At 41.4% G+C, this 22,670-nt stretch overlaps 1 protein-coding gene across 1 annotated transcript in view; it reads right to left on the bottom strand.

The window, feature by feature from the left end:
- Positions 1–6,409: 6,409 nt before the first annotated feature.
- The window catches only part of LOC124276126 (exportin-5-like), a 44,744-nt gene continuing 28,483 nt past the window's right edge, over positions 6,410–22,670 (bottom strand). Inside the window, 11 exon segments of the mRNA XM_046711793.1 lie at positions 6,410–9,141; positions 12,957–13,055; positions 13,538–13,606; positions 13,710–13,850; positions 14,212–14,316; positions 14,982–15,127; positions 16,067–16,149; positions 16,983–17,038; positions 17,529–17,626; positions 18,407–18,543; positions 22,143–22,239. Coding sequence (XP_046567749.1) covers positions 8,986–9,141; positions 12,957–13,055; positions 13,538–13,606; positions 13,710–13,850; positions 14,212–14,316; positions 14,982–15,127; positions 16,067–16,149; positions 16,983–17,038; positions 17,529–17,626; positions 18,407–18,543; positions 22,143–22,239 — 1,187 coding nt within the window. The 3' untranslated portion in view covers positions 6,410–8,985.

Below are 22,670 nucleotides of genomic sequence, written 5' to 3'. Positions count from 1 at the left end.
GAGAACAGTACTACAGTATTTCATTTATATCCTTTCATGTCGGGCAAGCAAATTTGTACACTGTGGGAGGAAAGTGTTTATTTAAAAATGCAATTGGAAAAATTTCAGATGATGATTTTCATGTGCCACTGCCACATTGCTGAAACCATCCAGCATTCTTAGAGGTTTGTTGAAACCATCCAGTACATGAAAAATTGAAATATGATCAGGACAAACCAGGGATTCAAACCCAGAATTATAGGTTTCTGCCATGATTCAGAGATTCTTACCACGAGAACTATTTTTGGATACATGGAAGTTAAATATTTATGTCCCTGTAATCAATATTACCTTGTATTATATTAAGCCTGTGTTTTACTGTGAGAGAAGGTGTTAAAGAGCACAGGATGGTGAAAATATGTCATGAGAGATTTTGCCAAATGCATGACTGACTGATTTGTTGGTGATTGTATGAGTGCTTCCAGCTATTACTGATTTCACACTGACATTGAAGAGTGAGTGTGTGAGTATGGTTTTACGCCGCTTTTAGCAATATTCCAGCAATATCACGGTTGGGGACACCAGAAATGGGCTTCACACATTGTACCCATGTGGGGAATGGAACCCGGGTATTCGGCGTGACGAGCGAACGCTTTAACCACGAGGCTACCCCACCGCCCCGACATTGAAGAGATGTCAAAGTCTGACATTAAATTACTTGATTTATGGAATATTGAAATATTGGAAAGAGGGTACAAATGAATTTTGCCTACACTTTGGTGAAAAGTTAAATTATGTTATTTCAGAAAGATCAGATCAAATGCAATGATAAATTATGTTTTTTCCTTTCCATGACTATTTATCAATGCATTGGTTAAGAAGTCATATGATTGGTTGTTAATATTTGGGACTGGAGTCATCATGAAGTTTCCAGGTAGTGTCAAGGTTGAAATTTGTCTTTTTATATATGGGCTTCTACCACCAGTCTATATATAAGTCATTTAGAAAAGGCACCGACAGAATGGCAACTCAAATACAGTGAATGTTTGTCAGTCAGTCCAGACTCCTTTTGCCCCATTATATTGGCCACAGAAGATTACTGTTATAGGTTTACAATCTATCTGTCTGGGTGCCCATTATCCACTAATCTACAAACATTGTGTCTGGATGATTTCAGTGCCAACAGCATTTTGCTACAATGAAATGATAGTCAACAGGTTCAACATTGTCAGAGAACAATGAGTTTTGATTGGAGATATGAGAAGGATCACCTAACCTCACTGACCACCAGCTTCTCCAATAGTTCCTACAGTCATGTCATAAGATGACGGAAATGTGAATGTTCTGTCCTTGTGTTTTTCGTTTTGTTTTTACATCAGTTTCATTAAAATTCAACCTCTCACAAGTCTGTCATAGAACATTTTGTCTGGTGAAATTTCTAATCCAACTGTTTGTGACATTTTAATTCTTCATATGAATGAAGCATTCGAAACAGCATTTTGATTTTGAATCTGGAAAATGAATATAAACAGGCAGTTCTGAATGGAGAATGATAATGGCTGCACTAGATTTTGCAACCTCGCTTTTCTGAGTGACATGGCATGTCAGTTCTTCTCATTTTAAATGAAATTCTCAAATCAGAAACAGACTGAAAATGAATTTACCAATCAAAAACTGCAACAGGATCCTGTGAACAAAATTAAGAAAATGATATGAGCTGTTAAGGCTATGTGAAATCTTGACAGATTTGTATCAAATCAGAGTAAAAGATGTGTGTATTTTGTTCCAGCTTTGTTTATAAAACAGTTTGTGATATGTCTCACTTTACACAACAGAACAAAATATTCAAAGTTCCAGTGGATTATATCATTGATATTCCAGAAACACATGTGCAATAATGGATGGCATTTGTTGTCCATCACAATACTCTTCACCCATGGGTTTTTGCATTTGCTTCTTTAAGATAATACTAGTCAATAAGCTAACACAGAGGTAAACTTTCCTCCATGCATTTATAGTCTGTTTCAGATTAGGGACCATTCATAATTTATGGCTAGGGGGGTGATGATGATTTAATGGGGGTCACCCATTTTGTTCTGGGGAGGTAGGGGGTCAGCAATTTTGTACACATGTTTCTAGAGGGGTCAGCAATTTTGTACATAAAAATATTTAAAAATTATGCTTTAAAAATATTGGAAAGGGGAGGGGGGCCATTGATTTTGTACATACTTCTCCATAAAAATCATCATCACCCTCCCTGGCCATAAATTATGAAATCCCTTAATAAGAGTCTGGTTTGTGGTCAATAAAGTATGGGCAGCCATTTTGTATTTCTTAAGAAAAAGGCTCAGAAATATGAAAGATTCAGTTTAGAGTTCAAAGGGATAGACATATTCTTCAGTAATCTGGGTACATCTTCTACAGGGTATTGTAGCAGTGCAATCTCAGTCTCAGACTCAACAATCTTGTGTTTGTTATCAGCCAACAACCGGTGTGTGTTTTTTTTTACACTTTTTATGTATCTCATTTTCAATAGCTGTAAATTTGGTGGTGCTAGAAAACTAAAGTCTATATTCTGTTTAATTTGAAAATGTTCACTGGTATTGTTAAACCACAATGGGGACACTTTGTTGTCAGTTGTGATTATAATTACCAGTTTCAACTGCTACAAAATTATATAATTAATGTTTTACAGATATGACTTTTTGTGATAATCGTTATTTATGGATGGTTCATTTTGTGATTTAAACATATATTTATAATGGAAAAGGACTGAGCAAAAGTTATCCAACTTAAAAAAATACCTTTCCCAAACAGATGCTTACTGTTTATATTGAACATCATATTTATTAATGACATGGTATCTCCTCTGTAAACTTATATCAACTGTCAGTATTAATGAAAATAGATCTTGCCAAGTTCAATTTACAAAAATTATTTTGTTCATGCAGTGGTCCAAAGGGTTACTCTGTTCTATTACTTGTTTCATTACTTTGACAGAATCTTTACTTTCTGTTACATAAAGTGTTTGTTGTCTAAAAGATATAAAGCAGGTAAGGCCAGTCAGTAATATGGTGAATTGGTTGGAAGAATATTGACAGTGCACATGGAACCATAGTTTAGTGTTCCACCATGGCTGTTACCCGTGAAGGTCCGGGTTAGAATGAGCCTTCAGTAACCCATGCTTGTCGTAAGAGGCGACTAACGGGATCGGGTGGTCAGGCTCGCTGGCTTGGTTGACACGTGTCACGTTCCCAATTGGGCAGATCGATGATCATGCTGTTGACCACTGGATTGTCTGGTCCAGACTCGATTATTTACAGACCACTGCCATATAGCTGGAATATTGCTGAGTGCGGCGTAAAACTAAACTCACTCACTCACTCCGGCATGGCTGAACGTCTTTATCAGACCATTGATTGTCAAGGTCTTGGGTCTTGAGGTCATTTCTTGGTCTTTTTTCTATGTTGACTTCAGAGTTTTTGTCAGATGTCAGAGTGAGTGCTACTGTGAGCTGTATTTTGGTCACATCACACATCAACTTCATGAGGAATGTTGCATGTCTTACAATTTTGCTGCTTTTGTGACACAAAAGTAAATAAGGGGCTATGGTTTTCAAGACACTTTCAGCAATCTTCCCATAATATCACAGAGGGACACCAGAAATGGGCTTCATACATTGCACCCATGTGGGGAATCGAACCGGGGTGAACTGGTGAAACAAAAGAACAACTGTGGTATTACAGTCCAAAAAAAATCACAGTATTTCCTGACACAACTAAGGGACATAACTCTGAAAAACAAACTGCAGAAACTTCAAACACCTATGCTGTATGAAAAAGATATTGATCAGAGAATGAAGTCTTGAAAAGAACCACACGTAACGGATGAAGATTTATGTGCAATAAATATTGTTTACAAATACTTATACAATACTTGAGATCAACTCTAGATTGAAGCCTTCCAATGTTATTTATCAGATTAACCCAATATGCAAGCATGTGTGAACACTGGTGTACATTATATGTCCTGTAGCTATTTATATGTATATTATATGTTTACCCGAGCTATGTATTGTGTGTATATATAAATGTTAGAGCAAGTATCAACAGTTTGTACAAGCTTGTCTGTGAACATTTTGTTATTCAATTGTTGTAACATGGCTTTTACCTATTGATTTAGCCAATCCATTTAAGAAGAGTCTTCACTCATGTAGTCCTGCCAATCCTAAACATTACACCAACAAAGTGTTACATTACAGTTGGTTGGGTGTCACTGTCATGACAATTATTGGTTAGGTTTTGAAAAATCCAAGATATTTAGTCGCCTGATTTCATGAATACTTGGAGACACGTGTCATATCATGTCAATAGTAGGTGAACAGGATTTAAAGACTTTTTTGATTGGTATTCTAGAAGTTGGGTAGATGAAGAATGAGGACTATTTTTATGGACATACAACTTCTTTATTCTATATAGGCAACCTATAACGTCGCCTATATAGAATAAAGAAGTTGTAGATCCATAAAAATAGTCCTCATTCCTCATGATTCAGGATTTAAAGAGTAGAAAAGACTTCGGTCTCTTGGTGTTCATGATGTTCATCTTATAAGATCTGTACACAGAACACAAACACATTTATCACAACTCACTATTGTTTGAGGAATGTTTTTCGGTGACGACCTTTCTTGTGACCACCAGCCAGACTCAGTATTCTAACTCAGTTTGGATCAATGTAAAGTTTCATTCAGTATGACCAAATCTCAAAAAGTATTGTGGTTACCATCTCATCTGAATTTGCTTAATTTTCATGGAACCTCAGCTCTTCCTCTTCTTAGGTCGTGTGTAGCTGCTGCATGTGTCCCAGGACCAGGAGCTGACTGTGATAATATTGTACCATCAGTCTGTCAGTTTCAGTGACTTTTATATTGGAGGATTTGCTATCCTGTTACTAGCTGAAAATACATTTTGTGGAAATCTTTGAAGCTACATTTGCTCGACATCAGTGGGCTTGCTTCACTATGAAATGAAACCAAACATTATAATAACCATCAACTCTTAACTTTGAGTGTGTGTATGATATTGATAATGAGATAGAAGTTATTTTGTTCCTTTCTGTTTTAAAAAGGAAAGGAATTAAAGTCATCAGTTAGTCAATTTCGGTAGCATTCTAGTCTGCAATGTGCTACAAACTTCCTTTGACAAGGTAACATTGGAGATGGTGGTGCCATGATCTCAATATGTAACTCAATATTGAATCCTGAAAGTGTGCAAACTAAAGGATTGCTAAGAAATAGGGTAAACTGATTGTCAGATAGGACCAATGTAAACCACTGCAGCATTTCTCAATTCTGTAGCCTTGGTTCATCATTGAGACACAACATGAGTTTAATCCACACAAATGGATTTGATGAGAAAACAAATTGCCCATCAAGACTTCGACGACTCTTTAAAATCTGACTACGTCTCACCCTCATTTGTTCATTAGAACAGGTTCTATACTATAGAAAATGTTGATACTGGTTTCTCCCCAGCCTAATTTAGACAGAAATAGTTTGACTGTTACACTAGGACACAGCTCCTCATCCAGGGGATGTTTTGCCAACCTGGTGTTGGCCCCAACAGGAAACAAGATTAGTATATCCAGCAGTGTAGGAACTGTTATGAATACACATCTGAAGGATACTGAGGGTCTACTGTAAGCAGTTAGCTGATGATGTTGAAGTCAAGGTCAGACAGATATAAAGCCTGTTACAAACTCTACTGTTGTTTTCATTTATCCTGACTGGAGAAATCTGTTACATTTCTTACTTCCTTCTGTGGGGTTGTTGAGTGGTTAGCATGCTCAAATCCAAGGCTGATTTCCACCATGTCCAAACCAATCACACTATTTGTGTACCAGGGCAGCCTTGTCTCCGTGGTGTAGTGGTTAGAGCGTCCGCCCGTAGAGCGGAAGGTCGCGGGTTCGATCCCCAACCGTGTCATACCAAAAGACGTTAAAATATGGTACTTGTTGGTCCCTGCCTGGCGCTCCGCATTAATGGGTACAACAAGGACTGGTCAGCTCGGAGTCAGTATACTGTGTCTGAGTGGGGTATTCATGCTTCACTGCGGCATGGTATCTCAGTGGGCTAGCACTATAAAAACCAGCTTCAGTCTGGGCTAGTACAAGCAGCCGCACATACACGTACACACGCATTCACGTCGAAATATGAGCGAAATATTCTCAAGCACGACGTTAAACCCAATTTAACCCAAGCAAATGTTGCTGGAGATGTGGGTGCCATTGTACAAAGAGATTTTAAAATCACTTTAGCAACAAACAAAACAGTGTGGACCAAGATGTTACTCTGCCCTCATCTCTAGTATGTGTCAACTGTGTGGTCATAAAGACGGTGGCCATATTGAAATAAGATTGAAAAGTCAACACATTCAGCTATCACAGTTCACGATAGTAACTGCTTTATTATAAATTGATTGCATCAACAGAATGATTAGGTCAGTACCAATATGAAGCAGGCAGCTACCAACGTTCTTAAAATCCATATTTACACCTGGAATGAATATCTACTATGCTTTCAAAAATGTCTGATCAGGACATCCCATTCTGTCCTACAAAATGTATTTATAATTCACAACTTTCTTTGTTTGCTGTATAATACCATTCTTGACATCAATACAGTTATGTAATGGTGGGAAAACAGTGAGGGATGTGAGCAATATGACCAGCAATGAACCAGGTCATATGTTTCGTATGTCGCGTATCTCAGAGATGAATTCCATAGAGACACTTCACATCTTAGAGGTTTAATTCACACTCCAAGAGCTACACTTCCTATTTCAAGAGCTTGACTTAACATTCCAGAGCTTGGCTTAACATTACGTCGCGAGCTTGTTAAAATGAGATCAGATGAGATTCAGTTACTACCCAACATCATATAGCACAACAATAAATAGAATTATTAACTACAGCATCAATCATCTTTTTTCATGTTAAAATTTCATTCATACATCTGCATCAACAAACAATACTGAACAACAGCATAGCCTAAATTCCTGAAAATATGACAATGCCTACCAAGCATAGCACCATTTCAAGGGACTAAAATATTACACAGTATTTCAGTTACACCACGGTGTGTCAGCTTGATGTGGGATGCCAACCTGAGTGATGCAGTGCCTGGATGCTGACCACTCGGGGAATGATGAACCATACAACTTCATGGATGTCAACTTCTTGTTTTATTGTATAGAGCGACATTTTGGTGTGATAATGGTGTAACAATCTACACCAACATCGTTCTATGCTATAAACAAGAAATTGTCATCCATAAAGTTGTATGCTTCAACACTGTTTCACCAACGAATACCGATCAATCACTTCGGGTAAACCCACAAGCTAGGGTATGGTACAGACAAACCTGAATGATGTGGGATTCAAACCTACAATCACAGGTTTCTATGAGCAGTCAGTGAGGTACCAATGTATTATTGACGTAATATGTTGGATAACCAATGGAAGTTGTAATAAGAGTATTTCAACATTTTGTTCACAAACAACAGAAAAAGACACATTACATTTAACGGGAAATACAGTAGTCAATTTTGGTAACCCAAGCATAGATGTTATTAACAGTTCAGTCATTCATGAAACATTTGACTGTATAGCTTGTGAGTGAGATGTTTACCACTTTTGAAAAAGAAAAGATGAAACACAATTTCTGATGATGCTCGGCTTTCACAGCACACAAAGTTTCTCATGTGACTGAGGGGCGGTGGTTAGCCTAGTGGTTAAAGCGTTGGCTCGTCACGCCGAAGACCCGGGTTCGAATCCCCACATGGGTACAATATGTGAAGCCTATTTCTGGTGTTCCCCCGCCGTGATGTAGCTGGAATATTGCTAAAAGCGGCGTAAAACCAAACTCAGTCAGTCATGTGAGTGAATATGCATTGTGTACTTCAGCCACGTTGTTTTCACTCTACACGTATTCCTTCAGCATCAGGTAACGGGACAATAGATTTAAGAAACAGCTTCATTATGTTCCCTTACTAAAACAGACCAGGGCATCGCTGCATGTATCCACATAACACGAATGTAGTGTGTACAAACTCATGAAGTTTTGACAATGCTTGTTTACAAATACAGAACTCCTTTTTCAAAAGGCAGACTCGATGGTCTTGAGGAATCTCCAGCTGTAGACAAAATCCGTGACCCGCTAATTTGGGACTGAATTTAAATCAGTCGCTGTTGATCTAGAATTACAATGACGCATCTACAGAGGTTAAAAAGATGGCACAACTTCAAGGAAAACTACTACCCAGTTCACAAAATTCATAAGGATGTCACTTCATTCACACAAAGGGCAATAAGCCGTGATGAACAAATACTTCCCGCACATAAAACATCCATAATATTCTGTCATATTTTTCTTGCAGTCTCTGTTGTGGGCAGGTTCTCTCATGATGAACACCTCCATGAAGACAATGCTAAGAATGGGATGAGACACTGTAGTGTTGTTCTCAGGAAGACCAATTTATCGTCAGTGATCTTCTGTTGAATCCATTAAAACCTTAGTCTCGACACATTTCCATCTTTCATTTCAAGAATCACTTGGTGTTTTTGCTTTCATTGGTTAGGGACTAACTTGGAAATTCAATGTCGGATAAGAAAGTTAATTCCTTACATTTTTATACATACCCCTCTTATTCTTCAAAGACATTTCAGAAGGAAAAACAAACAAATAAAAATTGCACAGCTGCCCAGATTTTCTTCAAAGCTGCAGAGTAATACCAAAACAACAGTTTTTAAACTCTTAGATTTTAATGTTGTTATACCTATGATACTGACAATTTACTTAAACTGCAACAACCCTGAAAAGCTGCTTTCAGAAACCAGATGACGTGTTTACCCCCACACCCATACCGCTACCCACCCACTTCCAACCTCTAAACTTATGGAATTAAGATTTTTATCCGACATCAGGCATTTAAACACACAGCATTAACATCATTTCCTTAGAGGAGGATCAGGTTTAAACAACTGGCACAATCCAATGTCCGATTTCTCAACATCATCCACTGACGGGTTTTTGTGGCGGTGCCGGAACATCGGTGGCAGATTCTGGTAGTGGACTTCACGCTTAAACTGCTGACCAATATTTTTCTGGAAAAGGATTATACGTAGGATTAAAACATTGACTCATTTATAATATTAATAATGACCATAACACATAAATAAGTTGAAGAAATAAGTTTTCAGGTGGTGATACAGCTGGCTTGATATTCTTACAGACTAAAGTGTTTTGTGCAGAGCTATTTCATAGTAAACACATAAGACTGCATAAGGTGGAAGGTGGAATACCCCTATTTAATAAGTTTCTTTTAATCTCCTTTTCTGATGCACAAATATGACATGTTGTAAAGAGCTAGGGTGACAAACAGTGAAGTACTAGGATGACAAACAGTGAAGCACTAGGGATGACAAACAGTGAAGTACTAGGATGACAAACAGTGAAGCACTAGGGTGACAAACAGTGAAGCACTAGGATGACAAACAGTGAAGCACTAGGATGACAAACAGTGAAGCACTAGGGTGACAAACAGTGAAGTACTAGGATGACAAATAGTGAAGCACTAGGGTGACAAACAGTGAAGCACTAGGATGACAAACATGTTGTGAAGCACTAGGATGACAAACAGTGAAGCACTAGGATGACAAACAGTGAAGCACTAGGATGACAAACAGTGTGAAGCACTAGGATGACAAACAGTGAAGCACTAGGGTGACAAATAGTGAAGCACTAGGATGACAAACAGTGAAGCACTAGGATGACAAACAGTGAAGCACTAGGGTGACAAACAGTGAAGCACTAGGATGACAAACAGTGAAGCACTAGGATGACAAACAGTGAAGTACTAGGATGACAAACAGTGAAGTACTAGGATGACAAACAGTGAAGTACTAGGATGACAAACAGTGAAGCACTAGGATGACAAACAGTGAAGCACTAGGATGACAACCAGTGAAGGACTAGGATGACAAACAGTGAAGCACTAGGATGACAAACAGTGAAGTACTAGGATGACAACCAGTGAAGTACTAGGATGACAACCAGTGAAGTACTAGGATGACAACCAGTGAAGCACTAGGATGACAACCAGTGAAGCACTAGGATGACAAACAGTGAAGTACTAGGATGACAACCAGTGAAGTACTAGGATGACAACCAGTGAAGTACTAGGATGACAAACAGTGAAGCACTAGGATGACAAACAGTGAAGCACTAGGATGACAACCAGTGAAGCACTAGGATGACAAACAGTGAAGCACTAGGATGACAAACAGTGAAGTACTAGGATGACAAACCAGTGAAGCACTAGGATGACAAACAGTGAAGCGCTAGGGTGACAAACAGTGCTTACTAGGATGACAACCAGTGAAGCTAGGATGACAAACAGTGAAGTGAAGCAACTAGCTAGGGACAAACAGTGAAGCACTAGGATGACAAACAGTGAAGCACTAGGATGACAAACAGTGAAGCACTAGGATGACAACCAGTGAAGCACTAGGATGACAAACAGTGAAGCACTAGGATGACAAACAGTGAAAGACTAGGATGACAAACAGTGAAGGCACTAGGATGACAAACAGTGAAGCACTAGGATGACAACCAGTGAACTAGGATGATGACAACCAGTGAAGCGCTAGGGTGACAAACAGTGAAGCACTAGGATGACAAACAGTGAAGTACTAGGATGACAACCAGTGAAGCACTAGGATGACAAACGGTGAAGCACTAGGATGACAAACAGTGAAAGACTAGGATGACAAACAGTGAAGCACTAGGATGACAACCATGTTGTGAAGCACTAGGATGACAAACAGTGAAGCACTAGGATGACAAACCAGTGAAGCACTAGGATGACAAACAGTGAAGCACTAGGATGACAAACCAGTGAAGTACTAGGATGACAACCAGTGAAGCACTAGGATGACAAACAGTGAAGCACTAGGATGACAATAACACGAATGTAGTGTGTACAAACTCATGAAGTTTTGACAATGCTTGTTTACAAATACAGAACTCCTCTTTTCAAAGGCAGACTCGATGGTCTTGAGGAATCTCCAGCTGTAGACAAAAACTGCGGACCTCGCTAATTTGGGACTGAATTTAAATCAGTCGCTGTTGATCTAGAATTACAATGACGCATCTACAGAGGTTAAAAAGATGGCCCAACTTCAAGGAAAACTACTACCCAGTTCACAAAATTCATAAGGATGTCACTTCATTCACACAAAAGGCAATAAGCCGTGATGAACAAATACTTCCACGCACATAAAACCTCCATAATATTCTGTCATATTATTTTTCTTGCAGTCTCTGTTGTGGGCAGGTTCTCTCATGATGAACACCTCCATGAAGACAATGCTAAGAATGGGATGAGACACTGTAGTGTTGTTTTCAGGAAGACCAATTTATCGTCAGTGATCAGTTGAATCCATTAAAACCTTAGTCTCGACACATTTCCATCTTTCATTTCAAGAATCACTTGGTGTTTTTGCTTTCATTGGTTAGGGACTAACTTGGAAATTCAATGTCGGATAAGAAAGTTAATTCCTTACATTTTATACATACCCTCTTATTCTTCAAAGACATTTCAGAAGGAAAAACAAACAAAATAAAAATTGCACAGCTGCCCAGATTTTCTTCAAAGCTGCAGAGTAATACCAAAACAACAGTTTTTCAACTCTTTGATTTTAATGTTGTTATACCGGTACCTATGATACTGACAATTTACTTAAACTGCAACAACCCTGAAAAGCTGCTTTCAGAAACCAGATGACGTGTTTACCCCCACACCCATACCGCTACCCACCCACTTCCAACCTCTAAACTTATGGAATTAAGATTTTTATCCGACATCAGGCATTTAAACACACAGCATTAACATCATTTCCTTAGAGGAGGATCAGGTTTAAACAACTGGCACAATCCAATGTCCGATTTCTCAACATCATCCACTGAAGCTAGGATGACAAGCAGTGAAGCACTAGGATGACAAACCAGTGAAGCACTAGGATGACAAACAGTGAAGCACTAGGATGACAAACAGTGAAGCACTACTAGGATGACAAACAGTGAAGCACTAGGATGACAAACAGTGAAGCACTAGGATGACAAACAGTGAAAGACTAGGATGACAAACAGTGAAGCACTAGCATGACAAACATGTTGTGAAGCACTAGGATGACAAACAGTGAAGCACTAGGATGACAAACAGTGAAGCACTAGGGTGGCAAACAGTGAAAGACTAGGATGACAAACAGTGAAGCACTAGGATGACAAACAGTGAGCACCAGGGTGGCAAACAGTGAAGCACTAGCATGACAAACAGTGTTAGGAAGCACTGAAGCTATGACAAACAGTGAAGCAGTAGGAAGCACTAGGATGACAAACAGTGAAGCACTAGGGTGGCAAACAGTGAAAGAATGGGATGACAAACAGTGAAGCACTAGGATGACAAACATGTTGTGAAGCACTAGGATGACAAACAGTGAAGCACTAGGATGACAAACAGTGAAGCACTAGGATGACAAACATGTTGTGAAGCACTAGGATGACAAACAGTGAAGCACTAGGATGACAAACAGTGAAGCACTAGGATGACAAACATGTTGTGAAGCACTAGGATGACAAACAGTGAAGCACTAGGATGACAACCAGTGAAACACTAGGATGACAAACAGTGAAGCACTAGGATGACAAACAGTGAAGCACTAGGATGACAAACAGTAAAGCACTAGGATGACAAACAGTAAAGCACTAGCATGACAAACATGTTGTAAAGCACTAGGATGACAAACAGTGAAGCACTAGGATGACAAACATGTACTGACGCAGCAGTATCACAAACTTGAGTGTAAAATCATGGCAAAGTTAGCTATCTGCAAACTGTACAAGAGAGAAAGCAACTCACCCCTATAATTCCAGACACAAGCTTCTTGAAAGCTTCCTTCTTTTTCTTCTCGGAGTGTTGTTTCTGAGGGCTGGACTGGAGGATTTTGTCATCAAAAGACTGACAACACAGAAGTGTAGTTTAGGGCATATATACACACACATATACCTTGGTATCCCCAGTACAATTCACTTATCTTTACAGTTACATTATCAGTATGTCAGCTGCTCATGTCATCTGTTTTATCTAAGCAATGTGACACAAAAACACAAAATACCCCTATATGCCGCTGAATTCAGTTTTACCACACCTTGGTTATTTGGTGAACCTATGCATCTCATATTGTACATTTCAGTATATACTCCAATTAGGTTTACATAACATTCCAAGAATACCAAACAAGAAGTTATTTCTATTAACTAGTTAACATTTTCAAAATGTGCAGTGACATTACACAGGTTGTACAGTGAATTGGGGCACCTTTGATGACTGAGACACCCATAACAGGATTCTCCATGCCTAACAGCCCCTGATAATGTCCGTCCCATAAAGTTGCCTTTAATGACCATTCAGGGATCCGGAGACAATCCATATTAGCTTACCTGCACCAATGGATGTGTAACATCTGTTATCTGAAGAAGAATTTTGGCAAGGTCTGGGAATGACGGCCTCTGAAAGTTGTAGAATTTAAATAGAAAATCATATACAATGAATTCAAATACATGATAGATTTCAATAGTGACAAAAATGGAGAAGCAGGAAGAAGCTACTCACCAGTGCCTCATACAGCTGCAGCCCTAGCCCCAGCAACATGGCCTGGGAGCCCTCATGTTGGCCATGCACCTGCAGGGCGGTCAGCACGGACATGAAGACGTGAGATGCTGCCTCGTGGGTCATCACATCATCTGACTGCAGCTGGAACATTACCAGATGAGCTCCTACAATATGATACATGATATACCTGTTCCACATCAGGATACACAGTGGTCAGTACTGTCAATGTTTTGGTGTCTGAACCTAGATACACCGTTGCCAAATTGATACATGATTACCATATCTATCTGTATCAGGATACAGAGTTAGAAAATGGCACACATCTACACAAGGACATACATTTACAAAAATGACACAAATATCAGACAGATCGTTGTTAGTTAGCAAAGACAGTATTATCATGCACTCACATTTGTGATAGGGAAAATTTCAAGCTGAGCTAGCGAATGTTTTACATGGTAGCAATATTGCAGCCTTTGAAGGGGTTCTGTACTCCTGTTACCTGTTTGACTAGCGGCCAGGCTAGGTTGACACATTTGTTACAGGCCGTCGTATCATTCCAAGATAGTCCACTGTACACACACAGCAAGATGGAGGGGAACAGACTCTGAAACAAGATGGAGGCATACATTGTATACAATGCAAGATGGAGGCATACATTGTATACAATGCAAGATGGAGGCATACATTGTATACAAAGCAAGATGGAGGCATAGATTATCCAGTGGCTAACATGTCTCATAAGGAGTGATAAACAAGATGGAGGCATCATGCCTCAAAGAAGATGGAATATATTTCAGTGGCTAACATGTCTCATAAGGAGTGAAAAACACAAGTAAACAAATACATAAATAAAACAAGATTACACAGATGAATCAAAGTTTTTCTGAATTTTTTCCGAGACCTTCTCTGGAAATAATCACTGCTGCCATTTTTAGTCAAAGTCAAAGTTAATGCAATAGAAACTCAAAAACAATTTTAAAAAAAATAATCCCAAACTATGAAAAGGCACCCATTTGCAACTACATCTATCCATGTGCCAAGTTTGGTGAAGAAACATTGTGCCATTGTATGTGTTTTCAACATCTGCTCTGGAATAAATTCTTGCATGTATGGATGGATGACATACAGTGTGGACTTTAACACCTCCCAATCCCATCATGACACATTGAGGAGCATAAATATAAATGTAGCCCCTCACATCAAATAACAGTTTCCAACACAAGGGGACGGACCCTACAACACAGTATCTGTCTCCAGGGGCTGACCTACCTCTGTCTTCATACACTGCTGTCCGAGTTCACTGAGACTATCATCCTTGCTGGGTTGACTAGACTGAGCTGCACTGTTGTCTGTCTCCTCCATGGTTACATCATCTGACGACTCCATGTTGGACTTCCGGGAGTAGCATACACAACCTGAACAGAGAGGGAGGAATTCAGGGTAGCCATATCTGAGTCTTAACCACCCAAACAATATGTTGTATGTCACTCATTCACAGCAAAGTCACTGATGTTTCATAAATTCATGATTGTAACCGCTAAATGTGACCCCGGCAAACCAGTGTTTGATACCACAAGCGACTATTCACACTGTTGGGTGGCCGACCTGCCTCCAGAAAGTGGGGTGAGTGCAGTTCCATATACTCCCCGAGACAGCTGCCTGGTCAGCTGGTCCTCCAACACCTCACCTACCCCTACCACGACCCCTGTATCCAGGAAGTGGTCAAGTGTTTACCTAGCAGCTCCATATACTCCCGAGACAGCTGCCTGGTCAGCTGGTCCTCCAACACCTCACCTACCCCCACCACCACCCCTGTATCCAGGAAGTGGTGTCCTTTTTACCTAGCAGCTCCATATACTCCCAAGACAGCTGCCTGGTCAGCTGGTCCTCCAACACCTCACCTACCCCCACCCGACCCCTGTATCCAGGAAGTGGCTCCATATACTCGAGACAGCTGCCTGGTCAGCTGGTCCTCCAACACCTCACCTACCCCCACCACGACCCCTGTATCCAGGAAGTGGTCTAGTGTTTACCTAGCAGCTCCATATACTCCCGAGACAGCTGCCTGGTCAGCTGGTCCTCCAACACCTCACCTACCCCCACCACGACCCCTGTATCCAGGAAGTGGTCTAGTGTTTACCTAGCAGCTCCATATACTCCTGAGACAGCTGCCTGGTCAGCTGGTCCTCCAACACCTCACCTACCCCTACCATGCCCCCTGTATCCAGGAAGTGGTCAAGTGTTTACCTAGCAGCTCCATATACTCCCGAGACAGCTGCCTGGTCAGCTGGTCCTCCAACACCTCACCTACCCCTACCATGCCCCCTGTATCCAGGAAGTGGTCAAATGCTTACCTAGCAGCTCCATATACTCCCGAGACAGCTGCCTGGTCAGCTGGTCCTCCAATACCTCAGCTTCCTCCTGCTCCTTTTCGCCACTGTAACACAAAGGCATTTAGCCATTAGTAACATCTGGTATCTAACAGTATTTTGTATCCAGTAACAAGCTACATCTAGCGGCAAGTACAAGTATGATTAACTTGTATCCAACATCATCTAGCAACTCGTAGCATCTAACAACACCAGTGGTATCTATCATCCAGCAGCACTTACTAATATGTGGGTTCGACAGGAATTCAGGTCACAAGCAACCCATGAATATATAGGTGCCCAAATGAAATGTGGTCAGACTCTCTGATTTAAATGATTGCATCTAGTAACTAGTATCATTACTGAACCAGCAGCAGTTAATTTCTAGCTGCATCTAGCAGCAATCAGCATCTATCCACATCCCTTTAATAACTGAATCTTGAAACTAACATCATCTAGGATTTTGCATTATGTATGGCAAAAAGAATATAGTGAGTGAGTGAGTGAGTGAGTGAATGAGTGAGTTGGGTTTTACGCTGCTTTTAGCAATATTCCAGCAATATCATGGCGGGGGACACCAGAAATGGGCTTCACACATTGTACCCATGTGGGGAATCAAACCTGGGTCTTTGGCGTGACGAGGGAATGCTTTAACAACTAGGTTACCCCACCGCCCCTGAGAATATAATAACAAATGACACCAACATCATCTAGTAACTCACAAAATCTAGTCACTGCTATAACTTAATATCACAGTTTTACCCAACACATGTTTAACCAGTTTGCACTAAAATATTTTGCACTGAACGGTGTTTTTATTTGCAGATTTGAGCAGATATACCTTGAATATTTAAACAATTTCGTTTTACTATCATCATGATCACCAACTGAAAAGACTTACCCATTTTCAGACTTCTCAAATCTGAGATTTATTTGGTTCCATTTGACACTGAGCCTCTGAAAAAAACAAGTTAATATGAACATAAGTTCCCCAAAACAAGTGTATTGGAATCTTGGACACTGGAATAATTGATATTATGGTGCAATGTCATCAGGGTACGATGACCAAGACTGACCACTCTGTCCAATGTGTCTCCTAATACAACAAGCACTGGTTCCTTGGGTTGGTAGGTTGTTTAACGCCACACTCAGCAATATTTCAGCTTTATGGCTGCGGTCTGTAAATAATCGAGTCTGGACCAGATAATCCGGTGATCAACAGCATGAGCATTGATCTTCCCAATTAGGATACGATGACAAGTAAGTGAGCCTGACCACCTGATACCGTTAGTAGCCTCTTACAACAAGCATGGGTTACTGAAGACCAATTCTAACCCAGATCTTTACGGGTGTCTCCTTGGGACAGGTTCTGACATGAAATTCATGAGGGAAATGAATACAAGATGATTAATATCCATTTTAAACATCCATACTAAGCTAGTGTTACCTGTAGCATGTAGGGGCAGAGAGTGGACAGGATGGGCAGCAGAGCTGTTGTCTGACACTCCTTGGGGCAGTTCTGGACAAATGGCTTCATGAACACACTTACAAAGGTTAAGGAAATGTCAGCAGCTACTTGGCTTTCCACTGATATTACTCTACACAGAGAGGGCTAGGATTACATTTGAACAATACCTGGTATTTCAGTTAAATAATGACTAAAGAGACAGGAAAACCCAAAGTGATGCAGGTCTCAGACATATACAGCATAATTAAATACAAGAAGCACAGGCACAGAAACCTAGAATAACAAACACACTTAATTGGAGCATAGTAGATGAAGGTGCCGTTAAGAGAGTGAGAGAGTGAGAGAGTGAGCATGTGTGTGTGGGTGCCTGCTTCTGTTGGTTTCTTCATTAGTAATACCACAGTGAGAATAATCAAGGCTGCCTGTAAATAATACCAGTCAAGACAAACTAAGCTTGACATATAGAACATTAGGGTATTAATCAACCAAGGTGAGTGAGTGAGTGAGTTTAGTTTTACGCCACACTCAGCAGTATTCCCGTTCTATGGCGGCGGTCTGTAAATAATCGAGTCTGGACCAGACAATCCAGTGATCAACGGCATTAGCATCGATCTGCGCAATTGGGAAACGATGACATGTGTTAACCAAGTCAACATGCCTGACCACCCGATCCTGTTAGTTGCCTCTTACGACAAGCATGGGTTACTGAAGATTCAATATTCTAACCCGGGCCTTCACGGGTAATCAACCAAGGTGCAAAGGCAGACCAGATTGATTTAGTCACTGTTTATGAGAAGCCAAGGTTACTGGGGTCTCATTGTACCCGGAATCAGCACATGGTCACAGGGCAAGGATATGGATGATGGGCCGGAGTCTGTAGTCCGGGATGTGATGGAGCTGCTGGATGACTGACTTGAGGACGTACTCCACGAGTCCTGGTGCTGTGTAGAACTCGTAGCCCAGGCACTGACCAGCATTGCCCAGGATGTGGAAGCTGAAGATGTACACAGACAGAACATTGTCAGAATAGCCGGAGAGGATATCTGTCATAGTCTAATAATTACAGTCTTATCCCACCAACAGGTTCATGCATTGTGATACGCTTGCCCTATGCTGAATATACCCATAAAGAAGAGCATATCACACAACAATAGATTGGATTAAAACAAAGGTCACACCAGGCTGTTGTAAGCAACATATCAGCTATACCTGGGCAAGCTTCTTGTGAGGTGTACAGTAAGTGAGTGAGTGAGTTGGGTTTTACGCCACTTTTAGCAATATTCCAGCAATATCACGGCTGGGGACACCAGAGATGGGCTTCACATATTGTACCCATGCAGGGAATCAAACTAGGCCTTTGGCGTGACGGGCTAACACTTTAACCACTAGACTACCCCACCGTCCCGTGAGGTTTACAATCCCAACTAGACAGCACTACAACAACTATGTCAGAGTAACAACTGTGTCCCACATGGTAACAAGTGTGTCCCACATGGCAACAAGTGTGTCCCACATGGCAACATCTGTGTCCCTACTCTGTAACAACTGTGTCCCATACTGTAACAATTGTGTCCCATACTGTAACAACTGTGTCTCCACATGGTAAGAACTGTCCCCACACTGTAACAACTGTGTCCCACACTGTAACAACTGTGTCCCACATGGCAACAACTGCATCCACATACTGTAACAACTGTGTCCAGCATGGTAACAATTGTGTCCCACATGGTAACAACTGTGTCCCATACTGTAACAACTGTGTCCCACACTGTAACAACTGTGTCCCACATGGCAACAACTGTGTCCCATACATGGTAACAACTGTGGTCCCACATGGTAACAACTGTGTCCCACATGGTAACAATTGTGTCCCCACACTGTAACAACTGTGTCCCCACACTGTAACAACTGTGTCCCACACTGTAACAACTGTGTCCCACATGGTAACAACAGTGTCTCCATACTGTAACAACTGTGTCCCCACACTGTAACAACTGTGTCCCACACTGTAACAACTGTGTCCCACACGGTAACCACGGTGTCCCATACTGTAACAACTGTGTCCCACATGGTAAGAACTGTGTCCCCATACTGTAACAACTGTCCCCATACAGTAACAACTGTGTCCCACATGGTAACAACAGTGTCCCCACACTGTAACAACAGTGTCCCCATACTGTAACAACTGTGTCCCACACGGTAACAACTGTGTCCAACACGGTAACCACGGTGTCCCATACTGTAACAACTGTGTCCCCACACAGTAACAACTGTGTCCCCATACTGTAACAACTGACCCCATACAGTAACAACTGTGTCCCACATGGTAACAACAGTGTCCCCATATTGTAACAACAGTGTCCCCACACTGTAACAACAGTGTCCCCATACTGTAAGAACTGTGTCCCACATGGTAAGAACTGTGTCCCCACACAGTAACAAATGTATCCCCATACTGTAACAACTGTGTCCCCACACGGTAACAAGTGTGTCCTCATACTGTAAGAACTGTGTCCCACATGGTAACAACAGTGTCCCCATACTGTAACAACTGTGTCCCACATGGTAACAACTGTGTCCCCATACTGTAACAACTGTGTCCCACATGGTAAGAACTGTGTCCCCACACAGTAACAACTGTGTCCCCACACTGTAACAACTGTGTCCCCATACTGTAACAACTGTGTCCCCATACTGTAACAACTGTGTCCACATGGTAACAACAGTGTCCCCACACTGTAACATCTGTGTCCGACACTGTAACAAATGTGTCCTCATACTGTAACAACTGTGTCCCCATACTGTAACAACTGTGTCCCTTCACAGTAACAACTGTGTCCCCATACTGTAACAACTGTGTCCCCATACTGTAACAACTGTGTCCACATGGTAACAACAGTGTCCCCACACTGTAACATCTGTGTCCGACACTGTAACAAATGTGTCCTCATACTGTAACAACTGTCCCCACACTGTAACAACTGTGTCCCACATGGTAACAACTGTGTCCCCATACTGTAACAACTGTGTCCCACATGGTAACAACTGTGTCCCCATACTGTAAGAACTGTGTCCCACATGGTAACAACAGTGTCCCCATACTGTAACATCTGTGTCCGACGCTGTAACAAATCTGTCCTCATACTGTAACAACTGTGTCCCCACACTGTAACAACTGTGTCCTCAAACTGTAACAACTGTGTCCTCACACTGTAACAACTGTGTCCCCACACTGTAACAACTGTGTCCTCAAACTGTAACAACTGTGTCCACATACTGTAACAACTGTGTCCCACATGGCAACAACTGTGTCCCCACACTGTAACAACTGTGTCCCACACTGTAACAACTGTGTCCCATACAGTAACTGTGTCCCATACTGTAACAACTGTCCCCATACAGTAACAACTGTCCCATACTGTAACAACTGTGTCCCATACTGTAACCACTGTGTCCCATACTGTAACCACTGTGTCCCATACTGTAACCACTGTCCCCATACTGTAACAACTGTGTCCCATACTGTAACCACTGTGTCCCATACTGTAACCACTGTGTCCCATACTGTAACTGTCCCCATACTGTAACAACTGTCCCCACACTGTAACAACTGTCCCCATACTGTAACAACTGTGTCCCACATGGTAACAACTGTGTGCCACACTGTAACAACTGTGTCCCCATACTGTAACAACTGTGTGGAATAAGGTAACAACTGTGTCCCACATGGTAACAACTGTGTCAAACATTGTAACATTTATATCCCCCACTGTAACAACTGTGTCCCACATGGTAACAACAGTGTCCCACATGGTAACAACTGTGTTCCCATACTGTAACAACTCTGTTCCATACTGTAACAACTGTGTCCCCATACTGTAACAACTGTGTGGAATAAGGTAACAACTGTGTCCCACATGGTAACAACTGTGTCAAACATTGTAACATTTATATCCCCCACTGTAACAACAGTGTCCCACATGGTAACAACTGTGTCCCCATAATGTTACAACTCTGTTCCATACTGTAACAACTGTGTCCCCATACTGTAACAACTGTGTGGAATAAGGTAACAACTGTGTCCCACATGGTAACAACTGTGTCAAACATTGTAACATTTATATCCCCCACTGTAACAACTGTGTCCCACATGGTAACAACAGTGTCCCACATGATAACAACTGTGTCCCCATACTGTAACAACTGTGTGGAATATGGTAACACATGTGTCCCCACACTGTAGTGAGTGAGTGAGTTTAGTTTTACACCGCTTTAAGCAATATTCAAGCAATATCACGGCGGGGGACACCAGAAATGGGCTTCACACAATGTGCCCATGTGGGGAACAGAACCCGGGTCTTCGGTGTGACAAGCGAAAGCCTTAACTAGGCTACCCCACCACCCCCTCTCCACACTGTAACAACTGAGTCGAACATGGTAACAACTGTGTCCCACACTGTAACAGTCAGTGAATAGGTGATTGAAACCACTCAACCAAAGTGTGACACAGGAAACAATGTTGGCACATGGGTCCCCTTTATGACCAAGGACATAATGGATGACAACCTCTTTCCCTGGGTAACATTGTCTCACCAGTTTTCATAGATGATGGAGAGGAAGTTCTGCATTCTCTCCAGGGGATGTTTGGATGTGGTTGTTTCTGTGCTGTCGTTGCATGGCGGAGGGATACCTGCAAACACAGGCAACCAGGGGAGTCACACAGCAAGAGGGAAATTTCTTTTACTGGTATTGAAGAAGTAGTCTCAAAGTGTTTAATTTCTGACATTCACTGATATGGAAACAAAGATATACTGTCAGGAATACATTATTACACCTGTATCAGGACTGGTGGTGATGGGTGAGTGAGTGAGTGAGTGAGTGAGTGAGCCAGTGGGTGGGTGGGTGGTGATGGGTGAGTGAGTGAGTGAGTGAGTGGGTGGGTGGTGATTGGTGAGTGAGTGAGTGAGTGAGTGAGTGGGTGGGTGGGTGGGTGGATTTAGGTGAGTGGGTGAGTTGGGTTTTATGCCGCTTTTAGCAATATTCCAACAATATCATGGCAGGGGACACCGAAAATGGGCTTCACACATGTACCCATGTGGGGAATCGAACCCGGGTCTTCGG

Source organism: Haliotis rubra, unplaced genomic scaffold (genome assembly GCF_003918875.1).
Source record: "Haliotis rubra isolate DU_JTF1 unplaced genomic scaffold, ASM391887v1 Scf206, whole genome shotgun sequence".
Taxonomy (NCBI): domain Eukaryota; kingdom Metazoa; phylum Mollusca; class Gastropoda; order Lepetellida; family Haliotidae; genus Haliotis; species Haliotis rubra.
Note: the sequence above shows the minus strand (reverse complement) of the source record. Positions and strands in the feature narration are given on the sequence as shown.